The 26,563-nt window shown below is 47.3% G+C and overlaps 1 protein-coding gene across 1 annotated transcript in view; it reads left to right on the forward strand.

Annotated features, from left to right (window-relative positions):
• Positions 1 to 13,839, forward strand: part of LOC147118418 (uncharacterized) — a 31,123-nt gene extending 17,284 nt beyond the window's left edge. Inside the window, exon 2 of the mRNA XM_085983909.1 lies at positions 10,610 to 13,839. Coding sequence (XP_085840035.1) covers positions 10,610 to 11,303 — 694 coding nt within the window. The 3' untranslated portion in view covers positions 11,304 to 13,839. The remainder of the gene's footprint in view (positions 1 to 10,609) is intronic.
• The last annotated feature ends 12,724 nt before the right edge of the window (positions 13,840 to 26,563 follow it).

Below are 26,563 nucleotides of genomic sequence, written 5' to 3' on the forward strand. Positions count from 1 at the left end.
GCGCCGTTGAACTTCCAATGCAGACGGGAAACTGAATCCCTTCCCACCGTCCCCACCTTTACCCGGTTTCTCCCCGGTGTGACGGTGCACGTGTCTCACCAGGTCAGGCGATCGGCTGAATCCGCGTCCACACACCGAACACGTGTGCGGTTTGTCATCGCTGCGATCGCTGCTTTCTCCTTCCATGTGCAAAGGCCGATGATATTCAGGTCCTGATAAATCGAGCGAATCTGTCAGATCTTGACGTGATGTTTGGTCTGAGCTTCCCGCCTGTAACTGCTCCACTTCTATAACCCTGTAAATTGAGATGAGAAAAGGATCAGAGGCAAACTGTTGTTTCATTTTCCCCTTTCCGAACCTAGGGGCAGTGAAGCTGATTTTCAGGCTCCAGTTGCTGCACAGGTTGGTTGAAAGGATCAATAGTAATGGCGGCTGTAATACCCACAAGCCCCCGGCGCTCCAGAAAGCGCTCTGTTGACTCTGAGTCCCGCGTATGTGCTCATGGCCCCCGCGCTCTCCCTCCTGCTCCACAATCGCCCGTCCCGATCGGTCCGCAACGCACATGCTCAGCGCACAAAACCCCGCGGTTGGAACACCGGGCGCGCATGCGGAGCCGCAACATCTGGTACGTGTGCACGGCTCAGGTGGGGGCAAGTCGGTGTTTCACCTCAGCCGCCAATGAGGTGCGCATGCGCAGGACGACCCAACATTCTTCCTGTCAGCAATCACTCCCTCGTTTCTTTAATAAAAACAGAAAATGCTGGAAATACTCAGCAGGTCAGGTAGCATCTGTGGAGAGAGAAAGAGTTAACGTTTCAGGTCGATGACCTTTCATCAGAACTGCTTGTTCTTTAGTGTCAGCCAGTGACTCAGTGGGTAGAATTCTCGCCTCTGAGTCAGAAAGTTGTGGGTTCAAGTTCCACTCCAGAAACTTGAACATAGAAATCTAGGCTGACACTCCAGTGCAGTGCTGAGGGAATGCTGCATTGTCGGAGGTGCCGTCTTTCAGATCAGACATTAAACTGAGGCCCTGTCTGCTCTCTCAGGTGGATGTAAAAGATCCCATGACACTATTTCGAGAAAGATACAGCGTTTTCATGACCAGCAGACGTCTTGAAGTGCTTTACAACCAACGAGGTACTTTTGGAGTGTAGTCACTGTTATAATTTGGGAAAGAGCAGGGGAGTTATCCCCGGTGTCCCAGCCAATGTGTATCCCTCAATTAACATAACAAAAAGATAGATTATCTGGTCATTATCACATTGCTGTTCGTGGGAGCTTGCTGTGCGCTTATTGACTTCCGCGTTTCCTACATTACAACAGTGACTACATTTCAAAACTACTTCATTGACTGTAAAGCGCTTTGGGACGTCCGGTGGTGGTGAAAGGCGCTATATAAATGCAAATCTTGCTTTCTTCACTGGCCTCACCAGCGACCTCTTCTGGCTGTTGGTTGATTGACAGCCAAGAGCCCGCGCATGCGTACGCGGGACGGCGGTTTGGGCCGAGTCCGGCACAGCGACCCCTCCCGGTCACCAAGGGTGACAACCGCGCATGCCCACAGGAGACCAACCCCCTCCCCCACACGGAGCTGCGCCTGCGCATTCGGATCCTGTCGGACGGAGCTGGCGCGGGGCATTCCGGGAAAGGCCTTGGTGTCGGTTCCAGAGTCGCGATCGGTGACGCAAATTGAGTTTCCTCCGCTCCGATTGGGTGGAGAATCGCGCGGGGTTGGGGGAGGGGTGGGTCGGGAGAGAGTAAAGTGAAATAGAAAAACCTGAGAGTCCGCGAGGCCCCGGACCGAACGGCGTCAGCTGGACGGTTGACGTGATCTCCTCGGGGACACGTGACCTGGGCCCACGGCCTGATTGACGGGAGCTTCCGACCAATAGGGAGCGACAGGGGCGGGACTGGAGGAGCGAGCCGGCGGTGGGTCCTCCAACCAATCGGGGAGCCCGAGGGGCGGGACTAGCGCCGGCTGATTGTCTGAGCCGCAGGGCAGCGAGTTTCTCCAGTCCCTTATTCAGGGGCCGGGGCCAGGGGAGGCTGTGGGCCTTTATTCCCCTTATTGGACACAAGGCTCTTTGTCTCACAACACACTGGCTCAGGTTTTAATAGAGACTTTTTAAATTCATCAATAAAAGCAGATAAACCTCGTGCTTCTGTGGCACAAACTTTCTAATATTTTATACAATCATAGAATGGTTACAGCACAGAAGGAGGCCATTCGGCCCGTGGAGCCCGTGCCGGCTCTCTGCAAGACCACTTCAGCGAGTCCCACTCCCCGCCCTTTCCCCATAACCCTGCACATTTCTTTACTTCAGGTACTTATCCAATTCCCTTTTGAAAGCCGTGATTGAATCTGCCTCCACCATCCTTTCAGGCAGCGCATTCCAGATCCTAACCACTCACTGCGTAAAAAAGTATTTCCTCATGTCGCCTTTGGTTCTTCTGCCAATCACCTTAAATCTGTGTCCTCTGGTTCTCGACCCTTCCGCCAATGGGAACAGTTTCGCTCCATCTACTCTGTCTAGACCCCTCCTGATTTTGAACACCTCCATCAAATCTCCTCCCAACCTTCTCTGCTCTAAGGAGAACAACCCCAGCTTCGCCAGTCTATCCACGTAACTGAAGTCCCTCACCCCTTATCACTGGAACCATTCTTGTCAATCTTTTCTGCACCATCTCGAAGGCCTTCACATCCTTCATAAAGTGCGGTGCCCAGAATTGGGCACAATACTCCAGTTGAGGCAGAACCAGTGTTTTATAAAGATTCAGCATAACTTCCTTGCTTTTTGACTCTGTGCCTCTATTTATAAAGCCCAGGATCCAGTATGCTTTTTTAAACACTTTCTCAACCTGCCCTGCTACCTTCAACGATTTGTGCACACATACCCCCAGGTCGCACTTAAAAGCGTCGGATTCAGCGAGGCCCGACCAGAAAGCTTGGACCTGGGGGATAGCAGCAGCGCGACCGGCGGCACTAAAAAGCGGCGGATTCAGCGAGGCCCGACCAGAGAGCTTGGACCTGGGGGAGAGCAGAGGCGCGACCGGCGGCACTTAAAAGCGGCGGATTCAGCGAGGCCCGACCAGAGAGCTTGGATCTGGGGGAGAGCAGAGGCGCGACCGGCGGCACTTAAAAGTGGCGGATTCAGCGAGGTCCGACCAGAGAGCTTGGACCTGGGGGAGAGCAGCAGCGCGACCGGCGGCACTTAAAAGCGGCGGATTCAGCGAGGCCCGACCAGAGAGCTTGGACCTGGGGGAGAGCAGCAGCGCGACCGGCGGCACTTAAAAGCGGCGGATTCAGCGAGGCCCGACCAGAGAGCTTGGACCTGGGAGAGAGCAGCAGCGCGACCGGCGGCACTTAAAAGCGGCGGATTCAGCGAGGCTCACCAATTCAACAGCAGAGGAGAGAGGTAAAAAGTAATCCAAGTGTGACGTCACCAGGAAGCAGGTAAGTGATTGGTTGGTGAGTATTTCTTTTATTACAAGCTTAAATTCTGCGGTTTATATTTTCTTGGGTCTCTGTGGTGTAGTGGGGACAGTTGGTAAATAAGCGCCCTAGAGTTTATCTTTAACTGGTGGTATTGAATTAATTTAAATTAATTAAAGGGATAAGTCATGCCAGGAGAGCCCAGCCCCGTGTTATGCTCCTCTTGCTCTATGTGGGAATTCAGGGACGCTGCCGGTGTCCCTGATGACCACGTGTGCCAGAAATGCATCCAGTTGCAGCTGCTAACGGGCCGTATAGAGGTGCTGGAGCTGCGGATGGATGGGTTGTGGAGCATTCACGATGCTGAGAGGGTCGTGGATTACACGTATGATGAGTTGGTCACGCCACAGGGTAGGGCTGCACAGGCAGAAGGGAAATGGGTGACCACCAGGCAGAGCAGTAGAAGCAGGCAGGTAGTGCAGGAGACCCCTGTGGCCATCCCCCTTTCAAACAGGTATACCAATTTGGATACTGTTGAGGGGGATGACTCACCAGAGGAAGGCAGCAGCAGCCAACTTCCTGGCACCGGGGGTGTTGCTGCTGCTCAGGAAGGGAGGAAAAAGAGTGGGAGAGCAATAGTGGTAGGGGACTCTATCGTAAGGGGAACAGATAGACGGTTCTGTGGCCGTAGACGTGACTCCAGGATGGTTTGTTGCCTCCCTGGTGCCAGGGTCAAGGATGTCACTGAACGTCTGCAGGGCATTCTGAAGGGGGAGGGTGAACAGGCAGAGGTCGTGGTTCACATTGGGACCAACGACATAGGTAGGAAGAGGGATGAGGTCCTGCAACAAGAATTTAGGGAGCTAGGTAGCAGATTAAAGAGCAGGACCTCAAAGGTTGTAATCTCTGGATTACTCCCGGTGCCACGTGCTAGTGAGTATAGGATTAGGAGGATAGAGCAGATGAATGCGTGGCTAAAGAGTTGGTGCAGGAGGGAGGGCTTTAGTTTCCTGGATCACTGGGCCTGCTTCTGGGAAAGGTGGGACTTGTACAAGTCGGACGGGTTGCACCTGAACCAGAGCGGGACAAATATCCTTGCGGGGAGGTTTGCTAGCACTGTTCGGGGGGGATTAAACTAAAATGGCAGGGGGTTGGGAACCTGAGCAGGGAGACAGAGGAAAGGAAAACAGAGATAAAAGCAAAAGATAGGAAGGAGAAAAACAAAAGTGGCAGTCAGAGAAATCAACGGTTTAAATCAAACGTGGCCACAGTAAATAATAATTCTAATAGGTCTAAGAGCGTTAAAAAAACAAGCCTGAAGGCTTTGTGTCTTAATGCGAGGAGCATTTGTAATAAGGTGGATGAATTGGCTGCGCAAATAGAGGTAAACGAATACGATTTGGTTGGGATTACAGAAACGTGGCTCAAGGATGGCCAAGACTGGGAACTCAACATCCAGGGGTATTCGATATTCCGGAAAGATAGGCAAAAAGGAAAGGGAGGTGGAGTAGCATTACTGGTTAAAGAAGGGATTAATACAAATGTAATGAAGGATATTAGCTCTGATGATGTGGAATCTGTATGGGTAGAATTGAGAAATACTAAGGGGAAAAAAACATTAGTGGGAGTGGTATATAGACCTCCAAACAGTAAGGTGGAGGTTGGGGATGGCATTAAAAGGGAAATTACAGAAGCGTGCAATAAGGGCACAGCAGTCATCATGGGTGACTTTAATCTACATATAGATTGGGCCAACCAAATTAGTAACAATACTGTGGAGGAGGAATTCCTGGAGTGTTTACGGGATGGTTTCCTGGACCAATATGTCGAGGAACCAACCAGAGATCAGGTCATCTTAGACTGGGTATTATGCAACGAGAAAGGATTAATTAGCAATCTTGTTGTATGAGGCCCCTTGGGTCGGAGCGATCATAATATGATCGAATTCTTCATTAAGATGGAGAATGAAGTAGTTGACTCAGAGACAAGGGTCCTCAATTTAAATAAAGGAAACTACGATGGTCTGAGGAGTGAGTTGGGTAGGATTGAGTGGGGAATGGCGCCCAAAGCGTTGATGGTGGATAGGCAATGGCAAACATTCAAAGGCTGAATGGATGAGCTACAGAATTTGTTCATCCCAGTTTGGCGTAAAAATAAAACAAAAAAGGCGACTCAACCGTGGCTAACAAGGGAAATTAGATTAGCATAAGATCCAAGGAGAGGACATATAAATTGGCTAGAAAAAGCAATAATCCTGAGGATTGGGAGCAGTTTAGGAGTCAACAAAGGAGGACAAAGGGATTAATTAAGAAAGGGAAAATAGAATATGAGAGTAAGCTTTCAGGGAACATAAAAACTGACTGTAAAAGCTTTTATAGATATGTGAAGAGAAAAAGATTAGTGAAGTCAAGCGTAGGTCCCTTACAGTCAGAATCAGGGGAATTTATAATGGGAAACAAGGAAATGGCAGACCAACTAAATGCATACTTTCGTTCTGTCTTCACAAAGGAGGACACAAATAACCTCCCAGAGATGCCGGGAACATAGGGTCTGATGAAAGAGAGGAACTCAAAGAAATCAGTATTTGTAGGAAAAAGGTGTTAAGAAAATTGATGGGACTGAAGGCCGATAAATCCCCAGGGCCTGATGGTCTACATCCCAGGGTACTTAAGGAAGTGGCCCTGGAGATAGTAGATGCATTACTGATCATCTTCCAGAAGTCGATAGACTCTGGAACGGTACCCATGGATTGGAGGGTAGCTAATGTTACCCCACTATTCAAAAAAGGTGGTAGAGAAAAAGCGGGGAATTATACACTCGTAAGCCTGACATCGGTAGTGGGGAAAATGCTAGAGTCCATTATAAAAGACTAGCTGGGGAGCCCCGCGTTGCGAGGGCAATTTTGGGGCGCTTGGTCTCCCTGCCCCTGTGTGTCCCCCCTCTCCCTGTCATGTCCTCTCCCTGTTCTATCCCTCCCTCCCCTCCCCTCCTCTCCCTCCCCTCCCCTCCTCTCCCTCCCCTCCCCCTCCTCTCCCTCCCCATCCCCTCCCCTCCTCTCCCTCCCCTCCCCCTCCTCTCCCTCCCCTCCCCTCCTCTCCCTCCCCTCCCCTGTCTCCCTCCCCTCGCACAACCCCACCCCTCCCCCGCTCCCCTCTGTCCCTCTCTCCGGCCCCTCCCCCTGCCTAGCGCCTGAGGTCCGGTGCCGTTGCGAGAGCGGGAATGCTGAGCGGCGGCCGGCGCCGGGCTCTCGCGGGCGGGGCATGCGCGGTCAGTGCGGGCGGCGCATGCGCGGTCAGTGCGGGCGGCACATGCGCGGTCAGTGCGGGCGGCGCGAGGCGGCCTGGCGGCCGTTAGCGAGCGGGAAACTTCGGGCGGCCCGCCCGCGCTACGGCCCCGACACCGTGAAACCTGAGAGGGGGAAGTAGAGAGAGACAGGGAAGAGGAGAAGGAGAGAGAGGGAAGAGGAGAGAGGGAAGAGGAGAAGGAGAGAGAGGGAAGAGGAGAAGGAGAGAGCGAGAGGGAAGAAAGAGAGAGAGAGAGAGAGAGAGAGAAATTTTTGAGCTTCAGGCCCCGAGTCCCCCCTGCGCGAGGGTGAGGAGGAGGGGGGGGGTTGCTAAACACAATATAAAACTCAAATAAATTGTTAATTAATTCCCTAACACATCATTAAAATATTTACCTTAGTTCCCTAACACACAGAAAGTGTGGGGGAAAAAATTGTGAAAAATCAAGATGGCGGCCATTCACCTCGGTTCAGAAGGATAAGGCCCGCCCACACACGCACCGATTGGTCGACTGGTCAGGTCACCGAAGCGTAGGATTGGTCAATCGTCGAGTCACTCGACACTCAACTGTAGGAAGGAACCCGCCGTCCGATTGGTCGACCTCGACGTCACACGGTCGCTAATGAGATGCTAATGAGCAGAACGCTGAACGTTTTTGGGATACCGCGGGCGGGATTTTTGTCCGGCCGAAACGTAAATATGCCGATAACCAGTCCGGAATCGCAAGCTTTCTTTTGAGGCAACGCGCGCATCGGTATGCTCTGTAACTTTCAAATGTATAGAGAACGGACAGACAGACATCGGGACAGACAGAAGAGCCGCTTTATATATATAGATGTAATAGCAGAGCACTTGGAAAGCAGTGACAGGATCGGACAAAGTCAACATGCATTTACAAAAGGTAAATCATGCTTGACTAATCGACTGGAATTTTTTGAGGATGTAACTGGTAAAATAGATAAGGGAGAACCAGTGGATGTGGTGTATTTGGACTTTCAGAAGGCTTTCGATAAGGTCCCACACAAGAGATTAACGTGCAAAATTAAGGCACATGGGATTGGGGGCAAGGTATTGACTTGGATAGAGAACTGGTTGGTGGACAGAAAGCAAAGAGTTGGAATAAACGGGTCGTTTTTGGCGTGGCGGGCAGTGACCAGTGGGGTACCGCAAGGATCGGTCCTAGGACCCCAGCTGTTCACAATATATATTAATGATCTGGACGAGGGAATTGGATGTAATGTCTCCAAGTTTGCAGATGACACAAAGCTGGGCGGGAGGGTAAGCTGCGAGGAGGATGTCGGGAAACTCCAGTACGATTTGGACAGGTTGGGTGATTGGGCAGAAACATGGCAAATGCACTATAATGTGGATAAATGTGAGGTTATCCACTTTGGTGGCAAAAACAGGAAGGCAGATTATTATTTGAATGGCAATAGATTGGAAGAAGGGGAAGTGCAAAGAGACCTGGGTGTCCTTGTGCACCAGTCGCTGAAGGTAAGCATGCAGGTGCAGCAGGCGGTTAAGAAGGCAAATGGTATGTTGGCCTTCGTAGCAAGAGGGTTCGAGTACAGGAACAAGGATGTCTTGCTACAGTTGTACAGGGCCTTGGTGAGACCGCACCTTGAGTATTGTGTGCAGTTTTGGTCACCTTAGCTGAGGAAGGACGTTCTCGCCATGGAGGGAGTGCAGCGAAAATTCACCAGGCTGATACCTGGGATGGCAGGAATGACGTATGAGGAGAGATTGTGTCGATTGGGCTTATACTCACTGGAGTTTAGAAGATTGAGAGGGGATCTCATCGAAACCTATAAAATTCTGTCAGGTCTGGACAGACTAGATGCAGGAAGGATGTTTCTGATGGCCGGGGAGTCCAGAACCAGGGGTCATAGTCTAAGGATAAGGGGTAAGCCATTTAGGACTGAAATGAGGAGGAATTTCTTCACCCAGAGAGTGGTGAACCTGTGGAATTCTCTGCCACAGAGGGCGGTGGAGGCCAGTTCATTAAATATATCCAAGAAAGAGTTGGATATATTTCTTGAGGCTAAAGGGATCAAGGGATATGGGGAAAAGGCAGGGACAGGGTACTGAATTTGGATGATCAGCCATGATCACATTGAATGGCGGAGCAGGCTCGAAGGGCCGAATGGCCTACTCCTGCTCCTATCTTCTATGTTTCTATGTCGCTCTGTTCATGCACCCACTTTAGAATTGTACCGTTTAGTTTATATTACCTCTCCTCGTTCTTCCTACCAAAATGTACCACTTCGCACTTTTCTGCATTAAATTTTATCTACCACGTGTCCGCCCATTCCACCAGCCTGTCTATGTCTTCTTGAAGTCTATCACTATCCTCCTCACTGTTCACTATACTTCCAAGTTTTGTGTCATCTGCAAATTTTGAAATTGTGTCCTGTACACCCAAGTCTAAGTCATTAATATATATCAAGTAAAGCAGTGGTCCCAGTACTGACACTTGGGGAACACCACTGTGTACCTTCCTCCAGTCCGAAAAACCACCATTCACCACTATTCTCTGTTTTCTGTCACTTAGCCAATTTCGTATCCATGCTGCCACTGTCCATTTTATTCCATGGGCTTCAACTTTCCTGGCAAGCCTATTATGTGGCACTTTGTCAAATGCCTTTTGCAAATCCATGTACACCACATTAAGTGCATTGCCCTCATCAACCCTCTGTTACCTCATCACAAAACTCAATCAGAATCAGAGCGGTTTCTGGGGCGCGGGGAATTGTGGGTGCTGCGGCCGCCATTAGTCAGAGGCTGTCGGGAAGAGTTTTATTGCAGGCTGACGGAAGGTAGGTCCCTGGCCGCCTGTGTAGGTCTTTTTGTTGCTTCAGTTTGAGCTGGAGTGGAGATGGAGGAGAAGCTGCTGGGTTTAATCCCCAGTACTTCTGAGCCCAGGAGGACCCAACAATTTCCAATGTGAGACTGTCAAGGGTGGTGGATTCTGGGGGAGATTAGGTTGCTAGCAGACACTGTTTGCACAGTGTAAAAGAGTATTGTTTTAGGAACAATTATTTCTGTAAAGGCTTTTAATCCGTTTTACATACAGATTTTAAAAATTAATTCTTGGGATATGGGCATCGCTAGCAAGGCCAGCATATATTGCCAAACCCCAGTGTCCCGTTGAGAATGTGATGGTGGGCCTTCTTCTTGAACCGCTGCAGTACGTATGGTGAAGATACTCCCACAATGCCAGGTGTTACCAGATTTTGACTCAGCAATGAACGGTGATATTTGTCCAAGTCAGGATGGTGAGTGACTTGGAGGGGAACTCGGTGGTGATTGTGTTCCCATGTACCTGCTTCCCTTGTCCTTCTACGAGCTGGAGGTTGCAGGTTTGGGAGCTTTTGTCAAAGTTGTTGTCGAGCTGCAGATGTATAAAGTCTCTCTCCTTTGACCCCTCCCACTCCCACCTCTCTATCTCTCTCTCCTTCCATAGAGGCCAGAGTCGTGTGTAGGCCCAGACCAGGTGGCAGGTTCCCTTCCCTGAAGGACATCAGTGAACCAGTTGGGATTTTACGACAATCCGGCAGCTTTCATGGTCACTTTTTTCTGGTGCCGACCCCACAAATGACCAGAATCATTGAGCTCAATTTCACAACCTGCCTTTGTGTTTTTGTGTGTTCTCTCTCACGCTCCCTTTTTCCTGTTTTAAACTAATTTTACAGGGTATTAGAAGGGGAGGATTTGAAGACAGGAAACTCAAACAAAACATCACATCAAGATCTGACAGAGTCACTTGATTCATTGGGACCTGAATATCATCAGATTTGAGCATGGAAGCAAAAAGCACCGTTCACAGCGGGGAGAAACTGTACACTTGTTCTCAATGTGGACGAGGCTTCAGTTGATCATCTGGCCTGTCGAGACACAAGCGCAGTCACACTGGGGAGAAACCGTGTAAATGTGGAGACTGTGGGAAAGGATTCAGTTACTCGTTTGAGCTGGAAATTCATCGACGCAGTCACACCGAGGAGACACTGTTCACCTGTCCCGAGTGTGGGAAGGGATGCACTTATTCCTCTGCCCTGCTGAAACACTGGCGAGTTCACACTGACAAGAGACCTTTTAAATGCCCGGACTGTGCGACGTGCTATAAAAGTTCCAGGGAACTGACGTGTCACCAACGTGTTCACACTGACGAGAGACCGTTCAGGTGCTCTCACTGTGGGACTGGGTTCAGGCGATCATCTGACCTCACTGTACACCAGCACACCCACACTGGGGAGAGGCCGTTCACCTGCTCCGTGTGTGGGAAGGGATTCACTCAGTCATCCCAGCTTACTAAACACCAGCTTGTTCACACTAATGAGAGACCTTTTAAATGTTCTGACTGCGAGAAGTGCTTTAAAAGCAAAAAGGATCTGTTGACACACCAGCGAGTTCACACTGGGGAGAGGCCGTTCACCTGCTCCATGTGTGGGAAAGGATTCGCCCATTCATCCCAACTACTGAAACACCAGCATGTTCACACTGGGGAGAGGTCGTTCACTTGCTGTGTGTGTGGGAAGAGATTCACTGATTCATCCAACCTGCTGAGACACCAGCGAGTTCACATGTGACTGCAGAGGTTGGATTCTGCTGTTATTGCTGCTGTTAATCACATCCAGGACTGAACCGTGTTCATTCTGACAGTTGGGGTTTGTTTCTGCTGATGTTAATAACCCCTAACTGGGCTGGAATTTAATATTCTGGAGACGTTAAACTGAGGCCCCATCTGCGCTCTCAGGTGGATGTAAAATAGCCCATGGCACTATTTCAAAGAAGAGCAGGGGAGTTATCCCCGGTGTCCTGGTCAATATTTATCCTTCAATCAACATAACAAAAAAAATAAGATTACCTGGTCATTATCATGTTGCTGTTTGCGGGAGTTTGTTGTATGCAAATTGGCTGCCACATTACAACAGTGACTCCACTTCAAAAGTACTTCATTGCCTGTAAGTGCTTTGGGATGTCCTGAGGTTGTGAAAGGCGCTATAGAAATGCAAGTCTTTCTTTTATAAATGTCAAATAATCAGCTTTGTTTAAAACACATTGTTGTAGATTTTTGTCTTTCCCACCTGAGTGTTTAGCATCAACTGGCTGGAGCTCAGAAAGGACAATCTGGGGGAGGATCGTACGGCGGGAACAGAACTTCAGCCTGGACACAGTCCTTCAGGGCCACACTGAGAGGGGCAAACGGCACTTTGGCCTTTCTCGTCTCTCTTCACTGACAGCAAAGTCCCCATGTGAGTTAATCTTGAGGCGTGTAAGAAATGTGTCCCAGCCGCTCCCTTCTATGGTTCAGAGCTCCTAGGCATGGAACAGAAGGCTCCTTTACAAGAGTCAGGAAGAACAACGGTGAATGCTGGAAACGTGCTGTCAAATCAGAGATTGGTGTAAAACTGCGATCTGCTCCTGACTGAAAGTGAAACGGCAGGTTTAAGTTTCTAGTCTAAAAATCACAGGTAATTATTCCATGAAGATTTAACATGATTGTGTGACAGTCCTGAGTCTACCATTTTAAGGCAGGCATTAACCCATTTAATATAAACCCGTTTAAAATAAATTGGTTAAAGCCTACATTAAAATAGCAGATGGAGGAGTTCACCGGAGCCTGTTAACTGCTGGTACAATTATACAACAGACATTTGATCTCCAGATAAAGAAGGACCTGCAGCGTGGTTCCAGGAATTCCCTGTTTTATTGATGTGTGTGTGTTAGACACCAGGATAACTAAAAATACATGACCGGTGTGGTAAACCACTGTTAAACCCTGTACCTGTCTGTGTGGTAATGTTAACTCTGTACAAGCCCAGGCATGTCTCAGCCCCTGGCTCCACCTCTAAGCCCAGGTATAAAGGTGACTCACCACCCTTCCCCCGGGAGCTCTTAGGATGGATTCACTAGCAGAGGCATGCTCTAGTTCTTAGTCAATAAAAGCCTACTTCATATAAGTCATCTCATAGACTTTGGTATTGTTGATAGCGCATCAACCGGAACATCCACGGGGGTGCGATCCTGACAGTTACTCTGGGATCACTCCCACTGCGGAACTCCACCACTGACCCTGCTGAAGGTTGTAGGGTCAGGGAGTGGGGCCTCCAGGAGTGGACTGGAAGAAAGCTGGGTTTTATTAGAAGACCAGATTTAATATGAAATAGAGTCATAAAAGTAAAGTCTTCCTAGTTTTATGTACATGTATGTTTAATATGAGTAAACTTTGTATTATAGACCCGTGTCTAGTGAACTATTAGCTTGTAATCACCTTAGACAGAACAGGCTCTAATTATCCCTTTTAAGCTGAAACAGACCTCGTGTGAACAGAACCAGCAGAGCTGAGAACTCTGCCTGTGTGGACTGAGCGGAACCGTGAAGGCCATTTGTTTCTTGAAATGCCCCAGTAAAAGCAAATTCTGACATTGTTCCGACTCGCAGATTCCTCGTAGCTCCAATGAACAGGAAGCGGTTACTCGATGAACCCTAAATAGCCATCCAATGGAATGCTTTGTCTGATAAATGTCTTTCAGCTCAATGGTTTGATTGGCCGAGGTAACCAGGGTCACATGGGCTGTACCTGATTGGGCTTTAAATACAGGAACAGTTTGCAGCTCAGGTCAGAGAGCACCCTGGGAAGAAGAAAGCTGACGGCTACAGCCAAGGTGGAACATCCTTCGGGCTGTCCCTGGAGAGGGAGCACGCGGTGTCCGCCGGGACGCTGGAGGCCTTCCATAACCGGTGGGCACCGGAGGGACTGGAGTCAATTGTCAACATCAGCAACAGTATTCGGATCTGATTTAATTATAATTTGGAGTTGATTGTTTGTGCCCCTTTAAAAAGGGGGCCCTCTCGGTAATGTGACATCGATTGATGACAATGTCATTCTAATTGGCATTTTAAAAGAGTCAAACATCCTTTCATGCCTCTCAGGCTTGGCAATTATCAAAGTCAGTTCATGGACACACCTTGTTAGATTATGAGTCTTACTATATAACTATAATATTGTAAATATTACAATAAATATTCCTTTGTAGAATCTCCCATGTAAATATTTTGCACTCATTTAGTATAGGAGTTGTATTACTGTAGAACCTACATGTTAAAAATAAAGCCTGTGCTCAGGGGATTAAGGTGTGGAGTGTTTCATTGGAGATCTCGAACTCAACTAGGAATAGCGTAAAAGCTCATGAGGATTGTAAACAACTTCAGTCTGACATACACTGGAGATTGGTGTCAGTGACTGTGGGGTTGGTTTGTATCAGACAGGAGGAGATTGGTGTCAGTGACTGGGGTTGGTTTATATCAGACAGGAGGAGAGTGGTGTCACTGACTGTGGGGCTGGTTTATATCAGACAGGAGGAGATTGGTGTCAGTGACTGTGGCGTTGGTTTATATCAGACAGGAGGAGATTGGTGTCAGTGACTGTGAGGCTGGTTTATAACAGACAGGAGGAGATTGGTGTCAGTGACTGTGGGGTTGGTTTATAACAGACAGGAGGAGATTGGTGTCAGTGACTGGGGTTGGTTTATATCAGACAGGAGGAGAGTGGTGTCACTGACTGTGGGGCTGGTTTATATCAGACAGGAGGAGATTGGTGTCAGTGACTGTGGGGTTGGTTTATATCAGACAGGAGGAGATTGGTGTCAGTGACTGTGAGGCTGGTTTATATCAGACAGGAGGAGATTGGTGTCAGTGGCTGTGGGGCTAGTTTATAACAGACAGGAGGAGATTGGTGTCAGTGACTGTGGGGTTGGTTTATATCAGACAGGAGACAATTGGTGTCAGTGACTGTGGGTCTGGTTTATATCAGACAGGAGGAGATTGTTGTCAGTGACTTTGGGGTTGGTTTATATCAGACTGGAGGAGATTGGTGTCACTGACTGTGGGGCTGGTTTATATCAGACAGGAGGAGATTGGTGTCAGTGACTGTGGGGTTGGTTTATATCAGACAGGAGGAGATTGGTGTCAGTGACTGTGGGGCTGGTTTATATTAGACAGGAGGAGATTGGTGTCAGTGACTGTGGGATTGGTTTATATCAGACAGGAGATTGGTGTCAGTGACTGTGGGGCTGGTTTATATCAGACAGGAGGAGATTGGTGTCAGTGACTGGGGCTGGTTTATATCAGACAGGAGGAGATTGGTGTCAGTGACTGTGGGGTTGGTTTTTATCAGACAGAAGGAGATTAGTGTCAGTGACTGTGGGCATGGTTTCTATCAGACAGGAGGAGATTGGTGTCAGTGACTGTGGGGCTGGTTTACATCAGACAGGAGGAGATTGGTGTCAGTGACTGTGGGGTTGGTTTATATCAGACAGGAGGAGATTGGTGTCAGTGACTGTGGGGTTAAGAACATAAGAAATAGGAGCAGGAGTGGCCCATTGGGCCCCTCAAGCCTTCAATAAGATCATGGCTGATCATCGACCTCAACTCGTGCTTGACTAATCTGGAATTTTTTGAGGATGTAACTGGTAGAATAGATAAGGGAGAACCAGTGGATGTGGTGTATTTGGACTTTCAGAAAGCTTTCGATAAGGTCCCGCATAAGAGATTAGCGTGTAAAGTTAAGGCACATGGGATTGGGGGCAAGGTACTGACTTGGATAGAGAACTGCTTAGCAGACAGGAAGCAAAGAGTTGGAATAACGGGTCTTTTTCCGAGTGGCAGGCAGTGACTAGTGGGGTACCGCAGGGATTGGTCCTAGGACCCCAGCTAGTCACAATATATATTAATGACCTAGACGAGGGAACTAGATGTAATATCTCCAAGTTTGCAGACGACACAAAGCTGGATGGGCGTGTGTGCTGTGAGGAGGATGCCGAGAAACTCCAGTATGATTTGGACAGGTTGGGTGGTTGGGCAGATGCATGGCAGATGCTGTATAATGTGGATAAATGCGAGGTTATCCACTTTGGTGGCAAAAACAGCAAGGCAGATTATTATATGAACTGCAATAGATTGGGAGAAGGGAAAGTGCAATGAGACCTGGGTGTCCTTGTGCACCAGTCGCTGAAGGTAAGCATACAGGTGCAGCAGGCGGTTAAGAAGGCAAATGGTATGTTGGCCTTCGTAGCAAGAGGGTTTGAGTACAGGAACAAGGATGTCTTGCTGCAGTTGTACAGGGCCTTGGTGAGACCACACCTTGAGTATTGTGTGCAGTTTTGTTCGCCTTATCTGAGGAAGGATGTTCTTGCCATTGAGGGAGTGCAGCGAAGATTCACCAGCCTGATACCTGGGATGGCAGGAATGACGTATGAGGAGAGATTGGGTCGATTGGGCTTATACTCACTGGAGTTTAGAACAATGAGAGGCGATCTCATTGAAACTTATAAAATTCTAACAGGACTGGACAGACTGGATGCAGGAAGGATGTTCCCGATGGCCGGGGAGTCCAGAACCAGGGGTCACAGTCTAAAGATCAGGGGTAAGCCATTTAGGACAGAGATGAGGAGGAATTTCTTCACCCAGAGGGTGGTGAACTTGTGGAATTCTCTACCACAGAAGCCAATTCATTAAATATATTCAAGAAGGAATTAGATATATTTCTTAAGGCTGAAGGGATCAAGGGATATGGGGAGAAGGCAGGGACAGGGTACTGAGTTTGGATGATCAGCCATGATCTCATTGAATGGTGGAGCAGGCTCGAGGGGCCGAATAGCCTACTCCTGCTCCTATCTTCTATGTTTCTAACTCCACTTTCCCGCCCAATCTCAATATCCCCTTATTCCCCTGGAGTCCAAATATCTATCTGTCTCAGTCTTGAATATACTCAAAGACTCAGCATTCACAGCCCTCTGGGGCAGAGAATTCCAAAGATTCATAACCCTCTGAGTGAAGAAATTCCTCCACATCTCAGTCTTAAATGGCCTACCCTTTATACTGAGACTATGACTCCTAGTTCTAGACAGTCCATAGAAACATAGAAGATAGGAGCAGGAGTAGGCCATTCGGCCCTTCGAGCATGCTCTGCCATTCAATGAGATCATGGCTGATCATCCAAATTCAGTACCCTGTCCCTGCTTTCTCCCCATATCCCTTGATCCCTTTAGCCTTAAGAAATATATCCAACTCTTTTTTGAATATATTTAATGAACTGGCCTCCCCCGCCCTCTGTGGCAGAGAATTCCACAGGTTCACCACTCTCTGGGTGAAGAAATTCCCCCTCATTTCAGTCCTAAATGGCTTACCCCTTATCCTTAGGCTATGACCCCTGGTTCTGGACTCCCCGGCCATCATAAACATCCTTCCTGCATCTAGTCTGTCCAGGCCTGACAGAATTTTATAGGTTTCGATGAGATCCCCTCTCAATCTTCTAAACTCCAGTGAGTATAAGCCCAATCGACACAATCTCTCCTCATATGTCATTACTGCCATCCCAGGTATCAGCCTGGTGAATCTTCGCTGCACTCCTTCCATGGCAAGAACGTCCTTCCTCAGGTAAGGCGACCAAAACTGCACACAGTACTCAAGGTGCGGTCTCACCAAGGCCCTGTACAACTGTAGCAAGACATCCTTGTTCCTGTACTCGAACCCTCTTGCTACGAAGGCCAACATACCATTTGCCTTCTTAACCGCCTGCTGCACCTGCATGCTTACCTTCAGCGACTGCTGCACAAGAACACCCAAGTCTCTTTGCACTTCCCCTTCTCCCAATCTATTGCCATTCAAATAATAATCTGCCTTCCTGTTTTTGCCACCAAAGTGGATAACCTCACATTTATCCACATTATAGTGCATTTGCCATGTTTCTGCCCAATCACCCAACCTGTCCAAATCGTACTGGAGTTTCACGACATCCTCCTCACAGCATACCCTCCCACCCAGCTTTGTGTCGTCTGCAAATTTGGAGATATTACATCCAATTCCCTCGTCCAGATCATTAATATATATTGTGAACAGCTGGGGTCCTAGGACCGATCCTTGCGGTACCCCACTAGTCACTGCCTGCCACTCAGAAAATGACCCGTTTATTCCAACTCTTTGCTTTCTGTCCGCCAACCAGTTCTCTATCCAAGTCAATACCTTGCCCCCAATCCCATGTGCCTTAATTTTGCACGCTAATCTCTTATGTGGGACTTTTTTGAAAGCCTTCTGAAAGTCCAAATACACCACATCCACTGGTTCTCCCTTATCTATTTTACCAGTTACATCCTCAAAAAATTCCAGTAGATTAGTCAAGCATGATTTGCCTTTTGTAAATCCATGTTGACTTTGTCCGATCCAGTCACTGCTCTCCAAGTGCTCTGCTTTTACATCTTTTATAATGGACTCTAGCATTTTCCCCACTACCGATGTCAGGCTTACTGGTCTATAATTCCCCGCCTTTTCTCTACCACCTTTTTTGAATATTGGGGTAACATTAGCTAACCGCCAATCCATGGGTACCGTTCCAGAGTCTATCAAGTTCTGGAAGATGACCAGCAATGCATCTACTATTTCTAGGGCCACTTCCTTAAGTACCCTGGGATGTAGATTATCAGGCCCTGGGGATTTATCAGCCTTCAGTCCCATCAATTTTCCCAACACCATTTCCCTACAAATACTGATTTCTTTCAGTTCCACCCTTTCATCAGACCCTATGTTCCCCGGCATCTCTGGGATGTTATTTGTGTCCTCCTTTGTGAAGACAGAACCAAAATATGTATTTAGTTGTTCTGCCATTTCTTTGTTCCCCATTATAAATTCCCCCGATTCTGACTGCAAGGGACCTATGCTTGACCTCACCAATCTTTTTCTCTTCACATATCTATAAAAGCTTTTACAGTCAGTTTTTATGTTCTCTGCAAGCTTACTCTCATATTCTATTTTCCCTTTCTTAATTAATCCCTTTGTCCTCCTTTGTTGAATCCTAAACTGCTCCCAATCCTCAGGATTATTGCTTTTTCTGGCCAATTTACATGCCCTCTCCTTGGACCTTATGCTATCCCTAATTTCCCTTGTTAGCCACGGTTGGGTCACCGTTATTGTTTTATTTTTATGCCAAACTGGGATGAACAAATTCTGTAGTTCATTCATTCGGTCTTTGAATGTTTGCCACTGCCAATCCACCGTCAACCCTTTGAGTGCCATTCCCCAATCAATCCTACCCAACTCGCTCCTCAGACCATCATAGTTTCCTTTATTTAAATTGAGGACCCTAGTCTCCGAGTCAACTACTTCATTCTCCATCTTAATGAAGAATTCGATCATATTATGATCGCTCCGACCCAAGGGGCCTCTTACAACAAGATTGCTAATTAATCCTTTCTCGTTACATAATACCCAGTCTAAGATGGCCTGATCTCTGGTTGGTTCCTCGACATATTGGTCCAGGAAACCATCCCCTAAACACTCCAGGAATTCCTCCTCCACAGTATTGTTACTCATTTGGTTGGCCCAATCTATATGTAGATTAAAGTCACCCATGATGACTGCTGTGCCCTTATTGCACGCTTCTTTAATTTCTCTTTTAATGCCATCCCCAACCTCCGCCTTACTGTTTGGAGGTCTATAAACCACGCCCACTAACTTTTTTTCCCCTTAGTATTTCTCAATTCTACCCATACAGATTCCACCTCATCAGAGCTAATATCCTTCATTACAATTGTGTTAATCCCTTCTTTAACCAGTAATGCTACCCCACCTCCCTTTCCTTTTTGCCTATTTTGCCTGAATATCGAATACCCCTGGATGTTGAGTTCCCAGTCCTGGCCTTCCTTGAGCCACGTTTCCGTAATCCCAACCAAATCGTATTTGTTTACTTCTATTTGCGCAGCCAATTCATCCACCTTATTACAAATGCTCCTCGCATTAAGACACAAAGCCTTCAGGCTTGTTTTTTTAAAGCTCTTAGACCTTTTAGAATTATTATTTACTGTGGCCATGTTTGATTTAAACCGTTGATTTCTCTGACTGCCACTTTTCTTTTTTTCCTTCCTATCTTTTGCTTTTATCCTTGTTTCCCTTTCCTCTGTCTCCCTGCTCAGGTTCCCAACCCCCTGCCATTTTAGTTTAAACCCTCCCCCACAGCACTAGCAAACAGTCCCCCAAGGACATTGGTTCCAGCCCTGCCCAGGTGCAAACCGTCCAGTTTGAACTGGTCCCACCTCCCCCAGAACCGGTTCCAATGTCCCAGGAACTTGAATCCCTCCCCCTGGCACCATTCCACTAGCCACGTATTCATCTGAAGTATCCTTCTATTTCTACTCTGACTAGCACGTGGCACTGGTAGCAATCCTGAGATTACTACCTTTGAGGTCCTGTTTTTAATTTATCTCCTAACTCCCTATACTCCGCTTTTAGGACCTCATCCCGCTTTTTACCTATATCGTTGGTGCCTATATGCACCACGACAACTGGCTGTTCACCCTCCCCTTCCAAGATGTTCTGGAGTCGCTTGGAGACATCCTTGACCTTTGCACCAGGGAGGCAACACACCATCCTGGAGTCTCGATTGCGGCCGCAGAACCGCCTATCTATTCCCCTTACAATTGAATCCCCTATTACTATAGCTCTACCCCTCTTTTTCCTCCCATTCTGTGCAGCAGAGCCACCCCTGGTGCCAGGAAGTTGGCTGCTGCTGCCTTCCTCTGATAAGCCATCCCCCCCAACAGTACTCAAAGTGGTGTATCTGTTGGAGAGGGGGATGGCCACAGGGGACCCCTGCACTACCTGCCTGCGCCTAGTACTCTGCCTGTTGGTCACCCGTTCCCTTTCTTCCTGTCCAACCTCTACCTGCGGTGTGTCCAACTCCGTAAATGTGCTATTCACATTGTCCTGAGCATCGTGAACACTCCAGTATGTGTCCAATCACAGCTCCAGTGCCGCAATGCGGTCTGTCAGTAGCTGCAGCTGGATGCACTTCCTGCACATGTAGTTGTCAGGGACACAGGAAGTGTCCCTGAGTACACACATATCGCAGGAGGAGCAGATCACGGGGCCCGGCTGTCCTGCCATGACTTACCCTTTAATTAATTGAATTTAAATTAAATCAATCAATCCCACTAATTACACTACAGTTAACTGGTTTACCAACAGTCCCTGCTACACCAGAGAGACCTTAGAAACTATAAACCAGAGTTAAAGTTTAAAAAAAAGAGAAGAGAAATACTCACCAACCAAATACTCACCAACCAATCACTTACCTGCTTCCTGGTGACGTCACACTTTGATTACTTTTTACCTCTCTCCCCTGCTGTTGAACTAGTATGCTTCTCGCTGACTCACTGCCGCCAGTGTAACTGCCGCCGATGCAGTGTTCCCACACAGGCCCGCACTGGTCGGGCTTCTCGCTGACTCACTGCCGCCGGTGTAACTGCCGCCGATGCTGTGTTCCCACACAGGCCCGCTCTGGTCGGGCTTCTCACTGACTCACTGCCGCCGGTGTAACTGCCACTGATGCTGTGTTCCCACACAGGCCCGCTCTGGTCGGGCTTCTCGCTGACTCACTGCCGCCGGTGTAACTGCCACCGATGCTGTGTTCCCACACAGGCCCTCTCTGGTTGGGCTTCTCGCTGACTCACTGCCGCCGGTGTAACTGCCGCCGATGCTGTGTTCCCACACAGGCCCGCTCTGGTCGGGCTTCTCGCTGACTCACTGCCGCCGGTGTAACTGCCACCGATGCTGTGTTCCCACACAGGCCCACTCTGGTTGGGCTTCTCGCTGACTCACTGCCACCGGTGTAACTGCCGCCGATGCTGTGATCACAATATCAGTAGGTTTAAAGTAGTTATGGAAAGGGAGAAAGAAAAATCAATGGTGAAAATACCCAGCTGGAAGAGAGCCAATTTCAGTGATGTGAGAAGGGATCGAGCACAGGTGGACTGGAAACAAAGATTGTCCAGGAAAACAGTGAATGACCAATGGCAGGCCTTCAAGGCTGAGTTAGTTCGGGTACAAACCAAACATATTCCCATAAGGAGGAAAGATGGGGCATCCAAAGCTAGAGCTCCCTGGATGAGAAAGGATATCGAGGTTAGAATAAAACAGAGAAAGGAGGTTTATGACAAATGTCAGGTACAGAATACAGTCAAAAACCAGGAGAATACAGAGAGTGCGGGGGATAATGAAACAGGATATAAGGGCAAAGAGACAATATGAGAAAAGATTAGCAGGTAACATAAAAGAGAACCCAAAAATCTTCTATAAACATATGAAAAGTAAAAGGATAGTTAAAGGAATGGTGGGGCCGATTAGGGACCAAATAGGAACTCATCATACGGAGGCAGAGGGCGTGGCTGAGTTACTGAATGAGTACTTAGCATCTGTCTTCACAAGAGGATGAAGTTAATGTCGCAGTAGAGGAGGGGGGAGTAGAGAAATTGGATAAAAATGGATAGAAAGGAGGTGCTAAATAGGTTGTCATCACTCAAAGTTAACATATCATCCAGTCCAAATGCGATGCATCCTAGATTGCTGAGGGAAGCTAGGGTGGAGATAGCAGAAGCTCCGACCACAATCTTTCAATCTCCCTCAGACATATAGGAGTGGTGCCAGAGGACTTGAGGATTGCAAATGTTACACCCTGTTTAAAAAAGGGGAGAGATAAACCTGGTAACTACAGGCCAATCAGTCTAATGTCAGTGGTGGGTGAACGACTAGAGACCATTGTCAAGGACAAAATTAATTCTCACTTGGAGAAGCATGGGTTAATAAGGGGCAGCCAGTATGGATTTGTTGAAGGTAAATCGTGTCTGACTAAACTGATTGAGTTCTTTGATGAAGTAACAGAGGGTTGATGAAGGTAGTGCAGTAGATGTATATATGGACATTCAAAAGGCATTTGATAAAGTACCACATACGGGACTGACTCAGAAAATAGAAGCACAGGGAATTAAAGGGATGATGGTAATTTGGGTATATAATTGGCTAAGTGAGAGGAGACAGTGAGTAGTGCTGAGGGATGTTTTTCTGACTGGAGGGAAGTATGCAGTGGGTTCCCCCAGGGGTCGGTATTAGGACCATTGCTTTTCTTGTTATATATAGCTGACCTGGACTTGGGTATATGAAGTAAGATATTAAAATTGAGCATAACAGGGCATGTTTAGTGGAACGCAATTGCGGCCACAGAATGTTTAAAGATGAAATGTACTAATTATTCTATGTTTAATTGCAGAAATGACCATACCAGTTTCGAGAGATGAGACTTACAAAAAGAGACACTGACATAACCCTTTTCTGGAAAAAAAACTTAGTAGTGGCCAGGAGAGGAATGACTCATTTCTCATAAATCACATCACAGAAATCACAGAAATCACAGAAACCCCACAGTGCAGATAGAGGCCATTTCGGCCCATCGAGCCTGCACTGACACATATCCCACCTGATCCCCGTAACCCCTACACCAACATATATCCCACCCTATCCCCGTAACCCCACGTATTTAATCCCCCTAACACTAAGGGTCAATTTATCATAGCCAATCATCCTAACCTGCACATCTTTGGACTGTGGGAGGAAACCGGAGCACCCGGAGGAAACCCACGCAAACACAGGGAGAATGTGCAAACACATGTCCTGGATGACTCATTTCCAAGAAATCAGAGGGTCTACAGGCCCCTTCAGTGAAAAGTGAAATTTATCCTATAGGCTATTTTGTATAAGTTAGACACACCTAGTTAGTGATTAATGTATAGACTTTTAAATCGATTGGACCGCTGGAGTAGGAGATCTTGGAAAATGTGTATAACTGTGTGAATCTCAAGAGGTTCGGTGGAGTTGGAGCCTTGTGTTGGGACGCAAGAGCATTATCTCCCCAGGCCTGAATAAACCGTTTTGACTTCAATTATTGGGTCTGTCTTTCTTACAACAAGCCAGCGACGTCGACCATGTATATCACTTGGTCCGCACTTTGGGGGCTTACATCAATTGGCGACGAGGATGGGATGCGCGATCTGAACAAGACTCTCGGACAGTGTTAACCTAAGACAGGTGAGTATGTTTTAATTACCACCTGTAAAATTAGAGGTTAATTGCTGGCGAGACATTAAGTCAAAATCTACGTATAAAAGAACTATAAAAAGAAAGACACCTTTAATTGAAGGCGGTTAAAAAGTAAACCTCAGTTAGGGGCAGGGCATTCCCTAAAAGCTGTGAGGCGGTGAAACCTCAGTTAGGGGCAGAGCATTCCCTAAAAGCCGTGAGGTGGCGAAACCTCAGTTAGGGGCAGGGTGTTCCCTAAAAGCCGTGAGGTGGCGAAACCTCAGTTAGGGGCAGGGCGTTCCCTAAAAGCCATGAGGCGGCGAAATGTCAGTTAGGGGCAGGTCATTCCCTAAAAGCCATGAGGCGGCGAAACCTCAGTTAGGGGCAGGGCATTCTCTAAAAGCCGTGAGGTGGCGAAACCTCAGTTAGGGGCAGGGCGTTCCCTAAACAATTGAATGAATGGGTGCACCGTGGTGAGTGAATGAAATAAAACCCCTACAGTCACAAAGAGGTTAAAACTCAAAACCTCGGGACTAAAGGGTTGGTGTGTTTAACGAAACAGAGTGATTGACAGGAAGTGAGCAATTAATCAGAGTAACGCTATAGGGGCGAGCAACGTAGTGTATAAACCTAAGTCACCAATACCGTGAATTACGCATTAAACGTAGCAGTTAGTTATGACTAAGAGGGTGGAAGAAGAACCCTCAAGGGACCTGGATTCTATAACCCGACTCCTGGAAAATTAAAAAAAAACAGTGCAGAGAGCCAAAGGCTTGGTGGGGAGGAGCTAAAGATAAAGAGGCAACAGATAATGTAAGGAATTGAAACAGAAGGGAGAGATAATGAAGGAAAAAGATCTAATTTGCAGGCGTACCAATTTGAAACCCCAGCAAGAAAAAAAAGAAACAAACAGGGATTTGGAAACTAGGGAAAGCTGTTGAGTCGCCGATTTAAAAAGGAAGGAAAAGATAAACTTAAAGCTTTACCAACATGGAAGTTATTAGCATCTGTACCAAGACAAGTAAAACAAGAGATTTGCTGAGTGAAAGGAACCTTAGACATATGCTGGAATTACAGATGTATAAAAATGTGTGAGTGTGAATGTTCTCCTGATTAGGAATGTTTAAGAGGTTACAATATTCCTTTGTCTGAAAATCTGTCCGTTAAGAAAAAGAAATGTCTGCTGTGTGTTGTTAGCGCCACCCACTTCTCTGTGTTAAAGAAAAAGCATTTAACCCTTTTGTCTTGTCTGGGATTTTGGAAGTTTAAGAATGTGCAAATAAGATTGTGCCCTCAGAATGAAAAAACCTATTACAATTTAAGTTAAGCTGGAGTGTAAAAACTGAGAAGAGCAACAAAAAGTTTGTTTAACGAGAGATTAAGTTTCAGTCTAAGATCTAACCTTGGAGTTATGAGGTAAATTAACCTATTAAAACCAGACTTTCATTGCGGCCACAGTGAAATTCTGGTTGATGTAAATTGGTGTAGTCCGAATTGAATACGATAACTCCACTCCGCAAGAATATCCGATAGTGGCAGGTCCCTCTACAATATTTAATTGACTATGGTACTGGAAGCCTTATAGAAGGTGGGACTAGAGTTAAACCTTAGAAAGGTACAGGTAGGGAAGGAGGAAGTAATCTACCTAGGATACATAGTAATACAATGATAGTGGATTGGCGGTTAGGATCAGATCAGCCATGATCTTATTGAATGATGGAGCAGGCTCGAGGGGCCGATTGGCCTACTCCTGCTCCTATTTCTTATGTTCTTATGTTCTTACAAGGGAAGGGACAAATACCCAAAGACGGAAAGGTGGGTTAATAAAGAACAGTACCTTGAGAGCCAGGGGATAAGTAATCAGAATCAGTGTGACGTGTGGCCATTAAAGGAAGCAGATTAAAGAATTAGGGCTGCTTGATCGGGGGGTTGTGATTCTGTAATATGGAGGATTTAAGGGAAAATGTCCAGTAATATGAATAAGTTGGGGCTAGCAGGGGATCCTTTTAAAGGCTATGACAGACGTAGAGCAAATGAGATTCCGGCAGCATGTGCCGACAGACAGTGGCCCACATGGGAGGAGCATTAGGACCCAGAGGATAGCTGAGCTGCACACAATCACTAGCTGCGTGCTTTGATGTATCAGTCCAGTATTTACAAGCAGCTATGGTCAGATTTTGATCCAGAAGATGGGGTAAATATAAAGGCTAAAGTTGTGAGGAAAATGACCCTGCACTTTGAGGTGCGCCATACAGATAAAAGGAATATCGGGGTAATGAATAAGCCAAAGGGCAAGGTTTGTGAAATGAAAGGGGGAAGCCCTCAGAGATGGCAGCAGAAAGGGACCGCGCCAGAAAGGGGATGGGGTCAGGCCAGTACTAGGGCTATTTAATTATTGCCGGAACTTTATCCCAGAATATGCAGAAATGGCCCAGCCTATACAGGATTTGATCAAAGGGGGTTAGCCAAAGGAAAAAGTGTAAATCTATATAGATAGTCGGAATGCCTTTGGGGTGGTGTCTGATTACATGATAGCGGGAGTAGGCAGGGATATATGACACCAGGAGGAAGACCCGTAAGAGACAAGAATATAATCAAGGAATGAGTAGAAACCTCTCTCCTACCCAAAGAGTGCGTAATAATAAATTAAAGCACAGAAGAGGATGGGCAGCTAAACGAGCAATTGAGAGAGGGAATCTGACCAATGAAGCCCAAATGTTCATGTTGAATCAAAGTGTGAAACCACAACTGTCTTTCAGTCAGGGATGTTTTTTGGGTTGCGTGAAGTGACACAATAATGTTTAGCTCCACCTTCAAAAGCCTGGGAAGGAGTTAACCCTTTCCACTGACAGCTGTTTGAGTTCACCAAGCAACAACTTCAGTATTATAGAAGTTAAAGATATTGGACATTAATAAATGTAAATTTCTTAATGTTGAGTTAATATTA

The sequence above is a fragment of the Somniosus microcephalus genome, chromosome 4, assembly GCF_052327205.1.
Source record: "Somniosus microcephalus isolate GS21.2 chromosome 4, FLI_Smic_1.0, whole genome shotgun sequence".
In the NCBI taxonomy this organism is placed as follows: Eukaryota; Metazoa; Chordata; class Chondrichthyes; order Squaliformes; family Somniosidae; genus Somniosus; species Somniosus microcephalus.